The 14,746-nt window shown below is 50.6% G+C and overlaps 1 protein-coding gene across 3 annotated transcripts in view; it reads left to right on the top strand.

Annotated features, from left to right (window-relative positions):
* The window catches only part of FAM53B (family with sequence similarity 53 member B), a 56,471-nt gene that overhangs the window by 20,314 nt on the left and 21,411 nt on the right, over positions 1–14,746 (top strand). For 2 of the 3 annotated variants that reach the window (XM_087764596.1, XM_087764597.1), the window contains 2 exons: positions 2,373–2,424; positions 10,744–11,480. In XM_087764596.1, coding sequence (XP_087620722.1) covers positions 2,373–2,424; positions 10,744–11,480 — 789 coding nt within the window. Of the gene's footprint in view, positions 1–344; positions 541–2,372; positions 2,425–10,743; positions 11,481–14,746 lie in introns of those variants that run through there. The other variant, XM_087764599.1, reaches the window with a different exon arrangement.

Below are 14,746 nucleotides of genomic sequence, written 5' to 3'. Positions count from 1 at the left end.
GTGCAGGATGATGGAGAGCCATCTGAGAAAGCCCAGAGCAAGGCTGGTCATGGACATTTGCTCCTCTGTCCTCCAGGAGAGATGGTCATAGTCTGAGAAGAAATTAGACCGAAAAGCTATTCCTCGCAGGGTGCGCTGAGAGCCTGAGATAAGGGCGTGCAGGAACACGGCAGGAAGCATCTGGCAGGATTAGCCATAAATGGGCATTTTGAGCATATAAGAAATAGAAATGCCTGAGTTTGCTGAGGATGACGAACTGTCCGGCCGGGCTTCCCAGGCAGATAGCGCAGCATGCCAGGGCAAAGGCAGGCTGCCCTGGCAGTATGTGGCAGAGGAGAAGGTGAGCAAGCCAGAGGCAGCGTTAAATCCTGCCTTAAAAGGGTGAAATTTGGGAAGGAAGAATATTGATATATTAGAAGAATATCCTTGCTTTAGTGTTGGCTCCTGCCAGGAAGGCAGCATCTCCCGCGGCTGCTGCTCGGGGTGGCGAGGCGGGAGCCTGAGCATCCGACGCCGGCTGTGGCCCAGGAGCTGTGTGGGGTAGGTGGAGGGGAACTTGCTGCAGAGAGGCAGATGAGAAATGGTTTCTTCTACTGCTGCTGGAAGGGATGGGCACCCGAGCTGTCCGATGGCAGGCAGCGGAGGTGTGGAGCTGTAATGCAAAACTTTGCCCTTGTGTGTTTGCCAGGTGCCTCCCGCAGCTCTGGGGGTGGGTCGATAGTGCAGTGATAGTCCTGGTTACACAAGTTGAATTGCCGGGTTGTCTGAGCTGTTAAATTGGGGCAGATGTTCACAAGAAGTCTGATCCACCAAAGAAAACAAGAGTTTTTCTGTTGACTTCATGGGAAAGGCCAAAAAGCAAAACCTAAAGGAAATAAATGTCCGAGCAGTGGGACAATATCACCTACCAACGTCCGATGGGCTTGTTTGGTTCAGTTCCCAGTTTGGTGTTAAGACGAAACTCTTCCAAAATGTTAATTATACTCAGTATGAGACATATGTCGTCTAAATTCCACATTTGCAGGCAGTAGCTGGTTTCTGGGGTTGGCACATGGATGGGTGCGGGCACAACCGCTGCCTTCTCTGGGGCTTGTCCCACTTCCATCGCTGTTCCACTTTGGCCACTCTTTGGAGGCAGCCACCTGTCCTCGCTGTCTCCTGATTAATTCTACCTGTTGCTTCATAAAGTGGGGCTCGACAGATAGAAATAGCCTAACTTCACCTAGAAAAGTGGCACATGCTCCAAAGAAGGTGACCTACCCTTATTTACCTTCTCCACATCTGCAGCCATCGTTATTTTCTGCCCCCACGTCCCTCTATATTCAATATTTACAATATCCTGTATATGAAGTGGGATCTTTTTGTTGGATTGCTCTGTACAGGCAGGTGTCAGCATTTGGTACATTATTATTATTGTTATGTGAGCAGGCAATGTGTAAAACATGGATCAGGAGAAAAGAGGTGAATCTGGTGGCCTAATGCCAGATAAAAGGCAGCTATGACGGCGCAGATGAACGGGGAGGTCATGCTGGTGCTTCCCCCAGATGATGTAAAGCCACGGTCAGATGGGATGGTGTTGCCAGGAAAGATACTTCAGAAGCAGAATATGGATATTTTGGGGGATAATAAAAGAACAATTAGTGTAAAAGTATGTTTTTGCAGACATAGCTGAAATGGCATGTAGCTGCAGATGACATTGATTTGTTGTATATAAAACTGTCCGTGCCCATTTTTAGAAGTCTGATGATGTCTCTTACGCTGTCAAGAGGAAAATTCTTGGGGAAAAAAGAGTATAAAAAGCATCCAGGATTCTTTTGTACCCATATAGTGGTGTTTTCCCCTATTTTTAGTGCAAATCAGCACAATCCGAATGCAGATTCCCCAGAAGTGCTGGGCTGAGGGCGCCTTGCCTTAGAAACACACTATATGTTTTAAAAAAAACTAAGTAACTGCTTTGTACCTAGAGGGGAGGCCTTAATGGGCTTGGATGGGGTTCAGATACCGCTGCTGCTGCTTTCTTGCCCAATCCAGAACTACCGCTGAATTGCAGCACCCGGTTTAGTTTCTCCAGTGTTTTGAGTCCCGGAGCTGGGAACCTCGCTGCAGCTATTCCTGTGGGTAAGGACTTAGGTGCAGGAGCCATGATTTGCAGGCTCAGGCCTCAACACTGACTCTCTGCAGCATTTAATTAAATTTGATTTCACTGAGAGAAGGTGACTCTGTCTGTCCCCGGGTCATTGGGACCGTCGTGGGCGCCTGAGGCTCTCCTCCCGGCTGGGTGCCGCATGGCTTTGCCGAGGCTGGAGGCAGGGTGGTTTCTGGTGCCCCGGTCGAATCTGCCAGAAGTGACTAGTTTTTCTGGTTGTTTGCAGCACACTCCAAAGATGAGTCAAGGACCTACCCTCTTCTCTTGTGGCGTGATGGGTAAGTAACAGAAATTTCTGTCCATATTTACTCCACCTCTGCTCCTGCTTCCTTATAGCGATGGGCGGGAAGATGTCCTGACTGGGTGGATGTCTCCAAAAAATGCTCCCCTGCAGACCCCGGCGCGCATCCACCCACCTGCCCCATGTAGTGGGGATGGAGGGGCACCCACCCCACCACCCACTAATGGTGGCCATCACTCCCGTGCCACCCTCCTTCCCAGAGGTGGTTGGCCTGCGCCATTGCCCTTGCTGAGTGAATTGCTTATCTCCTTCCCCCCCGTCAGTGCTTTGATATGTCTGCTTATTTTTAGAGGAACTTGTACAGTTGAGATCATAAGCATTTTGGGTCTGAGATTGTGTTTGAGTATTCAGCCCACGACCGTGGCTCTTGACTGTTTGCACGATGCAAGTAATAAATATCAGTATTATCACTGAAATGTTCTACCACTTGGCACAAAGTGTTTGGTCAGGCCTCAAACAATAAGGAAAATGTCTTATTTTTGCCTTTGACAATAACCATGGAATAGGATGTTTAATACCTTTCATGTCAGAACTTGGTATCAGTTTTTATGCTGAACAGGCACCAAAATTGATGGGGGATTCGAGCCTTGGCTGGTGATCCTGAAAAACTGATAGTGCTGGAGGATGTGCTGTTATATTGTGCTCTTTGGGTTTTGTGGGGGGGAGCCAGTCACTAGGCGAAGTCTCAAAACCCAATTAAAATTGTAGGTCAAGTTTGAGCCAAGCTACTCGCTATGAAAGCCAACACTTTACAGACAGAAGCTGTCCCTTTTCTTCGTGGACACAACTCTCATTAGCCGTAATGGGAGCCGAGCACATGCATTGACAGGAGATATTACCCAAGCTCTCTGATGACTCCAGTCATTGGGAGGGTAGGGAAAGATGGAAAGCATTTGGATTTTTTCAGATGAAAGCCCCAAGCTTCAATGTCAAGAAAGGGTAGAGACAGCCCGTTCCCTTTCTCCTGCCTGTCAGATATGAGTGAGGAACAAAGAAACCCAATCAGATGGTTTTGTCTTGCGCTGTGGCACAGGCAGGCTCTTCAACAGATATGAGGAGTCTACACCTAATTGAAAAGCAGCTTGTCTTAAAGAGCTTTCACAAAGCCTTCGGCATCTTTGTAGCGCTATGCTGGTCTTACTTGGCTGCCAAATTGTCCTCTTTCAAAGGGAACCAAATATCACCCCCTTGACCACAGCTTGTAGGTTAATGGTCTTCGTCATGCCCAGTCAAGAGGACCCAGTCTCTCCAGCATGCAAGGGCATTGGTTGGCTTGGGTTTAATTTTAGGCATCTTTCCCGAGTGTTCTTCTTGGTGTCTCCAAACATGGGCCATGATGACGGACTAATCCAGCGTCAGAACTTGCTTGACTTTTTAAATAAGTCCCATGGTTATAATGGCACCGAATGCAAAACTGGGGGACTGTTTCAGGTCAAAGGGCCAAGTCCCTGTTTGTGGAAAACACTGAGATAAATACACACGGTGAAGTTTGGACTGGTAGTGCAGCCAACAGGAGGCAAAGACTCATAGTCCTGTGTATGATATTGGGGGGATGGAGGGAAGTTGGCTGAATTTTCTGGGGTTTTAGCCAGAAGAGGCTGAGGGTCTTAGCACAGGGTCTTCCCGGTTGCCTTTGGGGGTGAGGGCAGCTTTGGGCAGGAAGGCAGCTCGTGCCTGGTCCTGGTGGCCATGGGACAGCAGGGCAGAGGGAAGCCCAGCCTTGGCCAGGCTGCCAGGGAGAGCATCATCCAAACCCTGGAGCTTCCCACAGGCATCAGCTCAGGAGCGTTTATCTCCAGGAAGGAGAAGGAAGAAGTTGGGTCAAAGCCCCAAGGGGTGTGCAATGCACCATGACCAAGAAACCCAGCTGGCCCAAGATGGCAAGGCTGGGGTCCTGCTTGCCCATGGCATAATGTGGGGAAAAAGAGTAAACTGAAGCCCATGCATCTTAGATGTAGATACCTCATTAAATACTAAACACTGGAAGAATCTGAAAATTGATGATAGATTGTAATATAACTCAATATATGAGTAAACATTATTAAAGACTTGATATGTCAGATGATGCAATGTTAGATCCACTTCTCAAGGTGACCCAAATAATCTTTTGATTTTTAGATTTATAGGAAATACTCCTGCCAGTGTGATGGTAATATTACTAAAAAGATTGTTTTTATCTTTATATAGCCCTTTGTGGGGAGGAAGATTAAAGGTGAAATGCCTAAAACTATAAATTCAACAATTGCTTTTTTCCTTTCTCCTTGATGGGTCCTTGAAACACCTCGGATGTTAAGAATTGTCCTGTTGTTGAATAGGGTTTTTTTCTCCTTTTTTCCCTTTTTTCCCCCTTCAGTCTCCATCACATGCCCCCACTGAAAATATCGGTGACTGTGCTAGAGAAAGACGTTGGCATATTAGAAAGTTGGGGCATTACCTTTGACTTCCTATATTGAATTTTTTCTGTCTTTGGGTGGATGGCAGAACAAAATTTACAATGTTTTAACAAGGCATTGGCAGCATTGCCTAACCTTTCCCTAGCGGGTATATAAACATCACTCAACGTCTAAATCAGTAGCACCAGAGGCTGCAGTAGCCCAGCCTTCTAAGAGAAACTCGGTGGGCGCATGCCGACAGCCATGGCCCTCCCGTCTTCTGTGTAAGCAAGAAATTATCTTTGAGGCAAACTGCAGGCAGAGTTTTATTGAGGCTGTGACAAGGTGCTTGGAGTGCCATCGCCCTGGTTGCAGATCAGAGTCCCGGCACGGTGGGTGTTGCATGCACAGCCCTGCTTGTAAAAGGAAGGGGAGGATGGGTTTGAGCTCATCAGGGACGGATCCTGCATACATCTTCTGTGAAATACTCTTTTAAAAGTAACCATCATTTGGTTTTCCCCTTGCAAAGCACCCCCAGAATTTGTCGTTGTAGAGCACTGCAGCAGAGCGGGGTGATGGACGGAGCGCACAGGTCAGCTCGTCCGGCCTTCGGCACGCTCGTCCACTGGCACGGTTTGGCAATGCCAGCGGTCTGGGAGGCGAGCGTGCCAGGGGAGTTGCAGCCTTGGGTCTCGTCATTGCACACCTCTTACCTGGAGATTACTTCTCGCACCACATGGGTGATGGAGGAAAGCCAAGAAGCCAGAAGAAAGTCCAGCTGGGAGGTGATGCTCCTCAATCGCATCCCGAAAGTGCCTGCCCGTCACTCTGCCTCCCCATGCAGGGCTTGCACACTTCCTGTTTCTGAACTGGGATTTCCTGGGATTTCAGGGTTTTTTTTTGAAAGCCATCAGTGTAGAAGAGCATCTTGGTGCATGTTCAAGCACAATCAATCCACAACGAGAAAAAGCCGCGCAGGGAAAGCCGACGAGGCGTAGCTGGAACGGGGAGACCTCGCCAGAGGATCGCATTGAAAAGCAGGACATGTTTTGCCATCGAGGTGGGGAATTTCCTTCCCTCATGCAGGCTGTTGGCACGAGGAGCCTGCAGCCCACTGGTGTCTTTATTCTCCAGCAGTAGATTTGGGTGCTGTTGTTTTCGTTTCCCATTGAAGCACAGCTCCGTGCATTGTATTTTAATCTTATTTCTGCGGTGGGAAGGCTCCATGGCACTGCCATCGGCTAATTACAACCATTAAATTTGCTCCACGTTTAGAAATCATCTCTCAAACATAAACAGGGGGCAGTGGAAAATGCAGGCTGCCTTTTCCCCCGTGCACGGAGACCGGGAGACCAAAATTCGACTTGAACAATATAGGAAAAAAAGGAATTGGATGCACATCCGTGTGAAAAGAAATGTTTGGGTTAGGATCCAAACAGAATTTATCTGCCAAAAAGGAGAAGAAAAATTGATTGAAACCCGTAATTGCTTTACAAGTTGCTGTAATAAATTATGTATTAATGTAAATTATTTCACAGGAAAAGAACGTAGAGGAAACTTGAGCAGAAGGATCATGCATTATGTATAAAAAGGAACTGTAAAAATATTATAGCAGCACATTTGTGTCGCTGTAGTTAAAGTTGTGTCAGCGTTTTGGTTTTACACCCTTCTCTGTGGTTATAAGCGTGGTCATTAAAATTTACTCTGTGTCACCAGAGGAGGACGGCAGTCATTTAAAAAGCCTGCGACCATCCCGAAGTTGCAAGGTGCCTGGCGTGTCCGTGCACTGCTCCTGCAAAACCTGGAGCTCAGCGTTTGGGAATCTGGCTGTGATGCTCTGAGGATGGATCCCATTCTCCGCAGGGCTGTGCAAAGCCCTCGGGATGTTTGGAGGACAACACCCCTCTCCTTGATTTTGGGATGTGACTTCAGCTCGCGAGTGCCTTGCACCCCAGACCGTGGGGCTCGTTTGTTGCCGTGAAGGTCACACAGGAGAACAGATGGACGTTGTAAGGGTTCATGTTCACCCTTAAAAGTGTGAAGGTCTTGGTTTTGCCTGAAAGGAAATTTAGGAATAGATAGCAGTGCTGATGGTGTTTGAGCATGCTATTGGTGGTCCCAGGGCGGGTTAAGCCCTGCTCTCACGCAGGCGGCTTCTGGCTTGTCTCTGAAAATAGAAGAGGGGGAAAATAAACCAGGTGAGGACTGCCCGGCAGCCAGAGCCCAGGACGTGCCGGGGCTTGCCGGAGCTTGTTGCCACTTGCCCAGCCCAGCAATTCCTGCCAGCGAGGCACTCGCCTTGCGCAGAGAGCAGACGCTGCGGCTTGCAGTGACGGCCGCTTTTCACCCGCACCCCGAGTGGTCCGGCAGTTTGACACCCAACATCTCCCTCCCAGAGCATCCCTGGCAGGGCTGCTCCCCATCACCCCGGGGTCAACGGCTCTGCCACCAAACTGTCCCGGAGGCCAGGAAAGGCGATGGGAAGGTGTGCAGGCTGGGGGGTCAACGCGGCAGCCAGAGCTCGGATCGCTCTCTCTGGGGGTGAATCAGAGCTAGCTGTCTCAGCCTTGCTTTGGAAGGCAGAAATAGTTTGCATTGGGGTCCCCCTGAGGCTGGGCAGCCTGGGAGCTTGCAGCTGTAACCTGAATTTAATGCTGCTTCACGCCAGTCTGAATTCCTTGCTGCTTCATGCATGGTTTGCCAGAGGGCTCAGGCTCCTGCTGCTGCAGCCAGCGAGGGCAGGACGAGAAATTCAGTCTTCCCCAGGCTGCCGATAACACCTCTCTGTGTCTTGGGAGCTGGAAAGCTATTTCACAACCGAAGAGATGCCAGAAAATCCACTTTGTGTTGCCTCACCCTGGAAATGCAGATTTGCAGATCAAAACGTCTCGAAAGAAATTTGCTGGACTTGCTCATTAAGTGACTTGAAGTGTTTATTTTTGCGGTTTTAAGTGAAAATCCAAAAGTAAGATGCTATTTCATCCAAGGACATGAACAGCCAAGAAGGACCTGTTTAACCAGGGAAGAGACCCTCGTGCCACCCTTACATCATGCTCTGGTGGTTCTCCTATCGTTTTTCCAATAGGCAAAGGGGAGTTTTCCAGCGAAGCGGCTCACTTACGAACCGAGGGGTTCTCATGGTGGGTTTTATCCTGGAACAAATTACTGCCTCGGGGTAAACTGAGTTGAGGTTTGTAATGTCAGAAAATTAATACATGCTCAAGTGCAGCAGTATTAATGGCTCCACTGCAATTATCGTTATCAGCATGCTCAGGATGTGAAACTTAGTTTTAAAAAATTGAACAGAAAACCAGCCGCTTTTCCTCAATAAGGCTTTCCTGAGTCCTTTAATTAGACCCTCAGCCCTTCGACTACCCCATTTTCCATTTGTTTCGGGGCAAATAGTTTTCTCTTTGCACTGAAAAACCATTTTCTGGGTTATCTGGTAGTTTAGGGACCGGTCAGTGGTGCCTGGGGGCTTGGAGGGGCCAGGCAGTGCCAGGGTCTTCTCCCCGCCCTGCCAAAAAACCAGCTCCCACGGTGCAAGGGGAAAAGCAAATAACCCCAAGCTGCTGCTGGGGATAACGGTGCAATTACCGGTCTCTTTGCAAGGTTGGGAAGATTTATAGCTGTTTGTGCCGAAGCAAGGGTGAAAGAGGAAGGTGTCCCGTATCCTCCTCACCAAGGCCTTTTGTACAGCGTGACGTCTCCGGCCAGAGGATCGTGGCAGCTTGCCACGAAAAATCAGCTTCTATTTCTGTTTCTTTTGTCTGCTGACCTGACCCAAGAAATCTCTCTGCTGGCAGCATAATACAGGGGGAAAATAATGAAGATCTAAACATAGATGTAGTTGTTTAGCGCAGGTTTCTCGCTTTTTCTTGTGTTTATTAAAACGAAGACAGCGACAGTTAAAATGCTGTGCGGTTATTGAGTGCGGAGCCAGGCTGTTTGTGGCTGGAGCTGTTACGGCAGCAGCTGGATGCAGGGAGAAATGGGAAAACTGGCCAAGAGTGGTGTAAGGGGCCCCCAATCTGATCTCCTGACTTGAAACCGAGCCCTGGTCGGAAGCGTTCTGCACCGTTGCATCTTCCCTATCAGGCTAGTACCTACAGCTGCGGGCTGGGTACAGCTTTTAATTCATCCTTCAGTTGCCTGAGTGGAAAAACCCCAAAACCCCTGAAAAATATTGCACGATTTAGATACGATCATGTGAAACTTCGCAGCGACGGTTAGCTAGCACCGTTTGCCTCTGTTTGCAGCAGCCGATGACAAAAACAGTCACCAGAGAAGGTCTGTTGGGTGATTACTTTTTTCCATTGCAGCAGCCGATGGGGTTGTCCTACCATGGTTTTCCTGTTGAGCGTCAACGGCGTATCTGCAGAGAGCTCCGTTCGTCTGTGCCGGAGAGCCAGGCCTTGATGATCTTTTGCTTTCTTCTTTTATTCTCAGTGGGACCGTATGTGGGAATGAGATCCTCACCCTTAATCCTCTCTTCCGACACAGTCATCAGTGGGATTCCTGAATACAGCTGTAGCCAGGTTTGCAGTCTTCCTATGTGGAGCTACCCCTAGCCATATATGTTTCAGCCAGCGAACTTTGGAGGTGCAGGTTTCTCGGAGCAAAACCCATCTGATAAAAGGAATATCTTTATGCCGACCGCAAAACCACGCAACAGGTCACCACCATCTTTTGCTGTGCTGTGTTGGAAGACTGTTAATGCAAGCCACATTTGCAGGAGGAACAAATTCCTGTGGAAATAAGATGAATGAAAGAGAGAGGGAGAAAATGTTAAAAAAGTGTCCTTTAAAAAAAAAAAAGTGAACCTATTAAGTGATTTGTTCCTTTAAATAAATGCTTCAGCGTTCTGTTTGTTACAGAAATGCAAACAATTGGCCGTGCTAGGTGCAACTGGGTTTTTCAAAGCAACCCCAAAGAGATGCTAAGCCCAGGTTGCCACAGAAGAGTAGGAGGGTGTGGGAACCTGGTTTCTGTAGCACCTTCCCACGCTGTGTGGGTAACTGGGCAGGGGGGCACCTGGGCCAGAGCACCCAGGTGGCCCCAGATGTGGGGGGCGGAGGGGAGATGGACGATGAGCCTCACAGCAGGCACCTGAGAACAGCATCCTGCAAAGAACTGCTGGAGGTTTATCGTGCATCTGTTAGAGCATCGGCCATCTTAGAGCTTATTATGTGCACCGACTTTTGTTAGCCACAGTATCTTTGGGTTGGTTTGGGAGAGGTGCTCCGAGCCTCAGTGGGGATAAGCTGGTTTCACTGGAGCAATGCTGTTTCAGCAGTGGCTGACAGCAGGACAGCCTGATGGGTGTCGGGGTGGCTTTTGGTTTCCCGTAGGCTCTGATGACCTTGTTGGGATTTCTGCGCTATGACAGGCAGCTCGATGCCCGGGAGCACTCCCCTTTCTGTTAGGACCATCCCAACTGCTCTCTCATCTCCTTTCTGGTGGTTTGTCCCCCGAGGTCCATCTCACCCCAGCAGTGCTACAGCTTTGTGCTCTTCACTTCCAGTTCTTGTGAACCTCTCAGGCAATTATTGATTGTGGAGCCCAAAACAAACTGCACACGTCTGAGACATGATTTAGCACGGAGATAAGGCAATGGCCGTACCATTTTATATTCCTGAATTTCCCTTAGCTAGTGCAATCTGGATATTCAAAGGCATGTTTTTATCTTCTTCTAGCAGTTTTGCTCCTGCTGCGATTATCACTTTGTCTTTCTCTCCATCTACACCGCAGCAACCACTCTGCTGGCAGTTCGGAAAACCATATTCCAAGAGTTAATTAATTTGTACTGGAAAACGTCCCATATGCTACTCTTTTTGTTTATGGACGTAGAAAGCGAATCGCAGAATTAATTAACACTAACGCCTGTGCCTGTGTGTTTTTCTGTTTTCTTCTTTCTGAACCAGAAAATGACAGATGGAGAGATCTCAGCAGGAAATGTCCACTTCAGCTCGAGCAGCCGGGCGCCAGCATCTGGGACTGCTTGTCGGACAAGGGCGAGGAGGGCTCGCGCTGGCCGAGGGAGGCGGCCAGCACCTGCTCCGTCACCAACCTGATCAAAGACCTCAGCCTCAGCGACCCCCACGGCAACCCCTCAGCCCCCCCCAGCAAGCGCCAGTGCCGCTCGCTCTCATTTTCCGATGAAATGTCAAGCTGCGGGACCTCGTGGAGACCCTTAGGCTCGAAGGTTTGGACCCCGGTCGAGAAACGGCGGTGTTACAGCGGGGGGAGTGTGCAACGCTACTCCAACGGCTTTGCCACCATGCAGAGGAGCTCGAGCTTCAGCCTGCCCTCACGGTCCAACCCGCTCTCCTGCGAGCATCCCGCCCTCAGCAGCCGGCTGGGATGCCAGCTCGGCACGGGGCCGAGGAAATCAGTCACCAGCAGGCACGGAGGAGAGCGGGTGGACATGCAGAGGTCCCTCTCCTACTCGCATGACCACTTCTCCTCCTCAGAGTACTGCCCGCCCTCGGCAAGCAGCACGCCTGCCTCCACGCCGGAGCTGGGGCGACGGGCCGGTGGGCTCTCCCGAAGCCGCTCACAGCCCTGTGTCCTGAATGACAAAAAGGTCGGGATCAAGCGACGGAGACCGGAGGAGGTTCAGGAGCAACGGCCCTCGCTGGACCTCGCCAAGATGACGCAGGTAAGAGGCGGCAGTGCCGTCCCTGCGAGGGCCCTGCAGACGGGGCTCAGCAGTGAGGTGATGCTGTTCTCTGCTTTGCTGAAAATCCTTTAGCATCCTCCTGAGGTGGGCCTGTGGTGCGCAGAGTAACACGGGTGTTACAGGGAAGTGCATCCTTTTGTCCGAGCAGAAAACCCCTTCTCCAAATGGATTTCTGTAATAAATCCCTGCATTTCTGTTCTGCGTGGATTTTTGCACGCCAAGTCCACCATGTTGTTTCCTCCTGGCACATGTTTCAAGCAGGAATATGTTAAACCCCACATTTTTGAGTTCAGGAGAGAGGAGCCCTCAGCCTGCCATGAGGAGGTGAAGGCAGCACCCCAAGGCACCTAGCCCTGGCTCCTTTGGGAGCCGAATACGTACCGCTACGGGCTTTACTTGCTCTCAGCCTCTGTAATTTTCCACTCTGGAGATGTTATCACGTTTCATTTTCAGTTGCAAACACAGAGCACAACCTCCCTCTTCAATCTGCTGCGCAAAGCCAGATAACAGATCTGAAGTGTGAATCGGGGAGGATTTTGCTCCTGGGTCCTCTCCCTGCAAGACCAAGTGACCGGACTTTAGCGAAAGCCAAAATGAGAGGCTGTATCGAAGGACAGCACAAGCAGCGTTTCCATTTCACACTCATAAAATTTCTTTTTCTGCAGTTTTATGATTTGACATTTCCCACATCAATAATTTATAGTCGTAAAGTCAATGGCACCACCAGCTCTGTGTGGGATGGAGATAGCGGGGGGTCTGAAGACCCCAGGGCTGCTGCTGTGGGAGCAGGGGGTTTGCCCTGGCCACCTCCCAGGGTGGGCTGTCACCTTCTGCCGGCCAGAAAACTTCCCCCGTGGTTTTGGTTCAATGCCATCATCTGCTGTGCAGTGCTGCTGCGCTTCATCCCAGAGGGAACCGTGTCAGGAGCATCTGCCCTGATTTTCTTTGTACAGCCGCGGCTGGCAAAGCCTGCCCGGTGCAAGGCATCCCCTTGTTTGCAGGGAAACTGCTGGCAGCAATTCGCTGGGTGGGATGGAGAAACAGCTGTGGGTTTCTCCCCTTGCCGTTCCCCAGCGGGGCGACATCCGACGCTGTACGTGCTTTTTCCCCTCTTATAAGAACGCGATATTTGATGGCGTTTCATGCTTGGCAGTGCAGAGGGTGTTTGAAGGAGTGCAGTGGTGTTGGAGGAAGAGATTAGCTTCTCCTCCTCCAGAGGAGCTTAGAGGGTAAAAAAGGGTGAGGGAATCACATATTTGGGTGATAGCAGGGGAAAAAACACAAGGGTTGCTCTCATCTTTTGATAAACCACATCAGCAATGTTTAATAGGCTAAGCTTATTTTTTTAGCTAATAAGCTGGACGAGCAGTAAAAGCAACTTACACGTGTTACCATATTTTGGTAGCCACAGGTTGGAATAGCGCAATTACCCCCTCCTAATTCTCGCTGTACAAGCAGCCACTCGTTGCTTCACCTGCATGTGCAGTGCAGGATGTCCCCCAAGCCCACGCGGGAGTTTCCCAGCAAACCAAAGCCTGCAAAAGACCCAAATTGCCTCAAAACCGGTGGCGGGGAGGGCGAGGCTGCCCCTTCGCTGCCTGCCTTCCCGCCCCTGCCTGGAGCCCGCAGGCGCGGAGCCCCCCGAGCTGCCGCCGCAGGGAGGGAACAAAGGTGACTGTCCCCAAATGGGCATCAGACCCACGGGGAGCAATGCGAAGCGATCGCCGCGTCCCCCCAGCTCGCTCAGATAGCGGCTCTACCGCTTGTTCCCAGGTGGCGTCTCGCCTTAAAACCAGCGCAGTGAAACTGCCTTTGCCACCGCATGCTGACGACTGCAGCTTTCCTTGAGTCTCCGTTAATAACCCGCCGGTGTGGGAGGAGGTCCGCGGCTGTGGAAATGGGCTGTCCAGGCTGAAAGCCCACGGTGCAGAGCGGCCGGGGAAAGATGGGGAAGGATGCGGCCCCGAGCGCAGGTGCCGGGGCTGGGAAATGGGCTGCTCCTCTTTCTGCGTGCCCAGCAGTGGCTGGGGAAATCTTCCTCATCCACATTTCCTCCGATGGCATTTTCTGGGGCTGTATTTGGACATGCAAAGCATAACTTGCATTTATACTTTGCGTGGGGGTTTGCATACACACGCAGGCATGTGTGCAAAGGTTGTGAGGAGCTGTGCAAAGGCTCATGTTGGTATGTCACTGGGTTTTGTTGCATCGGGGCAATTTGGCCTGGAGACGTTAGTAGCACATGTGGGTGAGCAGGTAACAAAATCCAATGCAGTATTTGTGGACGCAGAGCTGGTTGTGCACGTGCCAGCGAGCACCTTGGTTCGTTGCCTGCTGGGGCGTCTGCTTGCCATGACCAGTGGTTTGGTCTTGCAAGGCTGAACGTGCCCATCGTATCCCTCCGGACAAGCTGCTCGGAACCTCAGGAGGAGGCAGAGGTGATCATCAAGAGATTTCGGGATGAGACCAAGACGTTGAATGAGTTGCAAAGCCTTGGTATGATGCACGTGTGCCCCAGCTGCATCTACGGGAGTGCTCACGGCTGAACAAAGGGAAGAGATCAAAGGGATGGGACTATTTTTATTCGCATGGCTATTCTGAGAGCCTGCGTGATGGTTACCATCTCCGAGCGGTGCTTGCACCATGGTAAGATCAGCATTTCGGAAGCTCTGGGAGGGCAGAGCAGAAGTCATTTGCTCTTCTTTGCTCATCGCTTTGTGCTGGGCCAGCTCGCAGGGACACCAAAGGAGAGCACGGAGGAGCGGGGAGTGATCTTCCCATTCCCGTGGCAGGCTCCGAGGCTTTCATCCCTCATTAAAAGAATTAATGAGTTTATCTTTGCAAATGCCAATGAAGCCTTTTTTTTCCTTTTTCCCAAAGGTTCCTTGCGATTTTCTGCCCTTCAATTGCCAGCCTTTGCAAACGAAAGGCACAGAGGCAGTGTGGCAGGTAGGGCAGACCCCTAAACAGATCCCGCTGGCGGGGATGCAGCCCCGGTGCAGCACCAAGGCAATGGGGCATCAAGTCCAGCTGATTTTGCTTCCAGTGCTCTGCTCTGCAGACTTTGGGGAATAAAAGGCTTGCACTGGGGCCTGGAAAGCCTCTTTTTATAGCTGTTCTTCCAGCCTTGTGAGCCCATGGATGCTCCTTCCCGGCTCCCTTGGTGCCCATCAGGGTTTTAGCACCGGCTGTAGCTCATCTCGAGCCCTTCCAGGTCCCTGCCGAGGTCTGCGTGAGGCTTCACA

This window comes from Nipponia nippon, unplaced genomic scaffold (genome assembly GCF_047370975.1).
Source record: "Nipponia nippon isolate SJK-2023a ecotype South Korea unplaced genomic scaffold, ASM4737097v1 scaffold_3, whole genome shotgun sequence".
Taxonomy (NCBI): Eukaryota; Metazoa; Chordata; class Aves; order Pelecaniformes; family Threskiornithidae; genus Nipponia; species Nipponia nippon.
The sequence above is the reverse complement of the archived record's forward strand: the minus strand, read 5'-3'. Positions and strand labels throughout refer to the sequence as shown.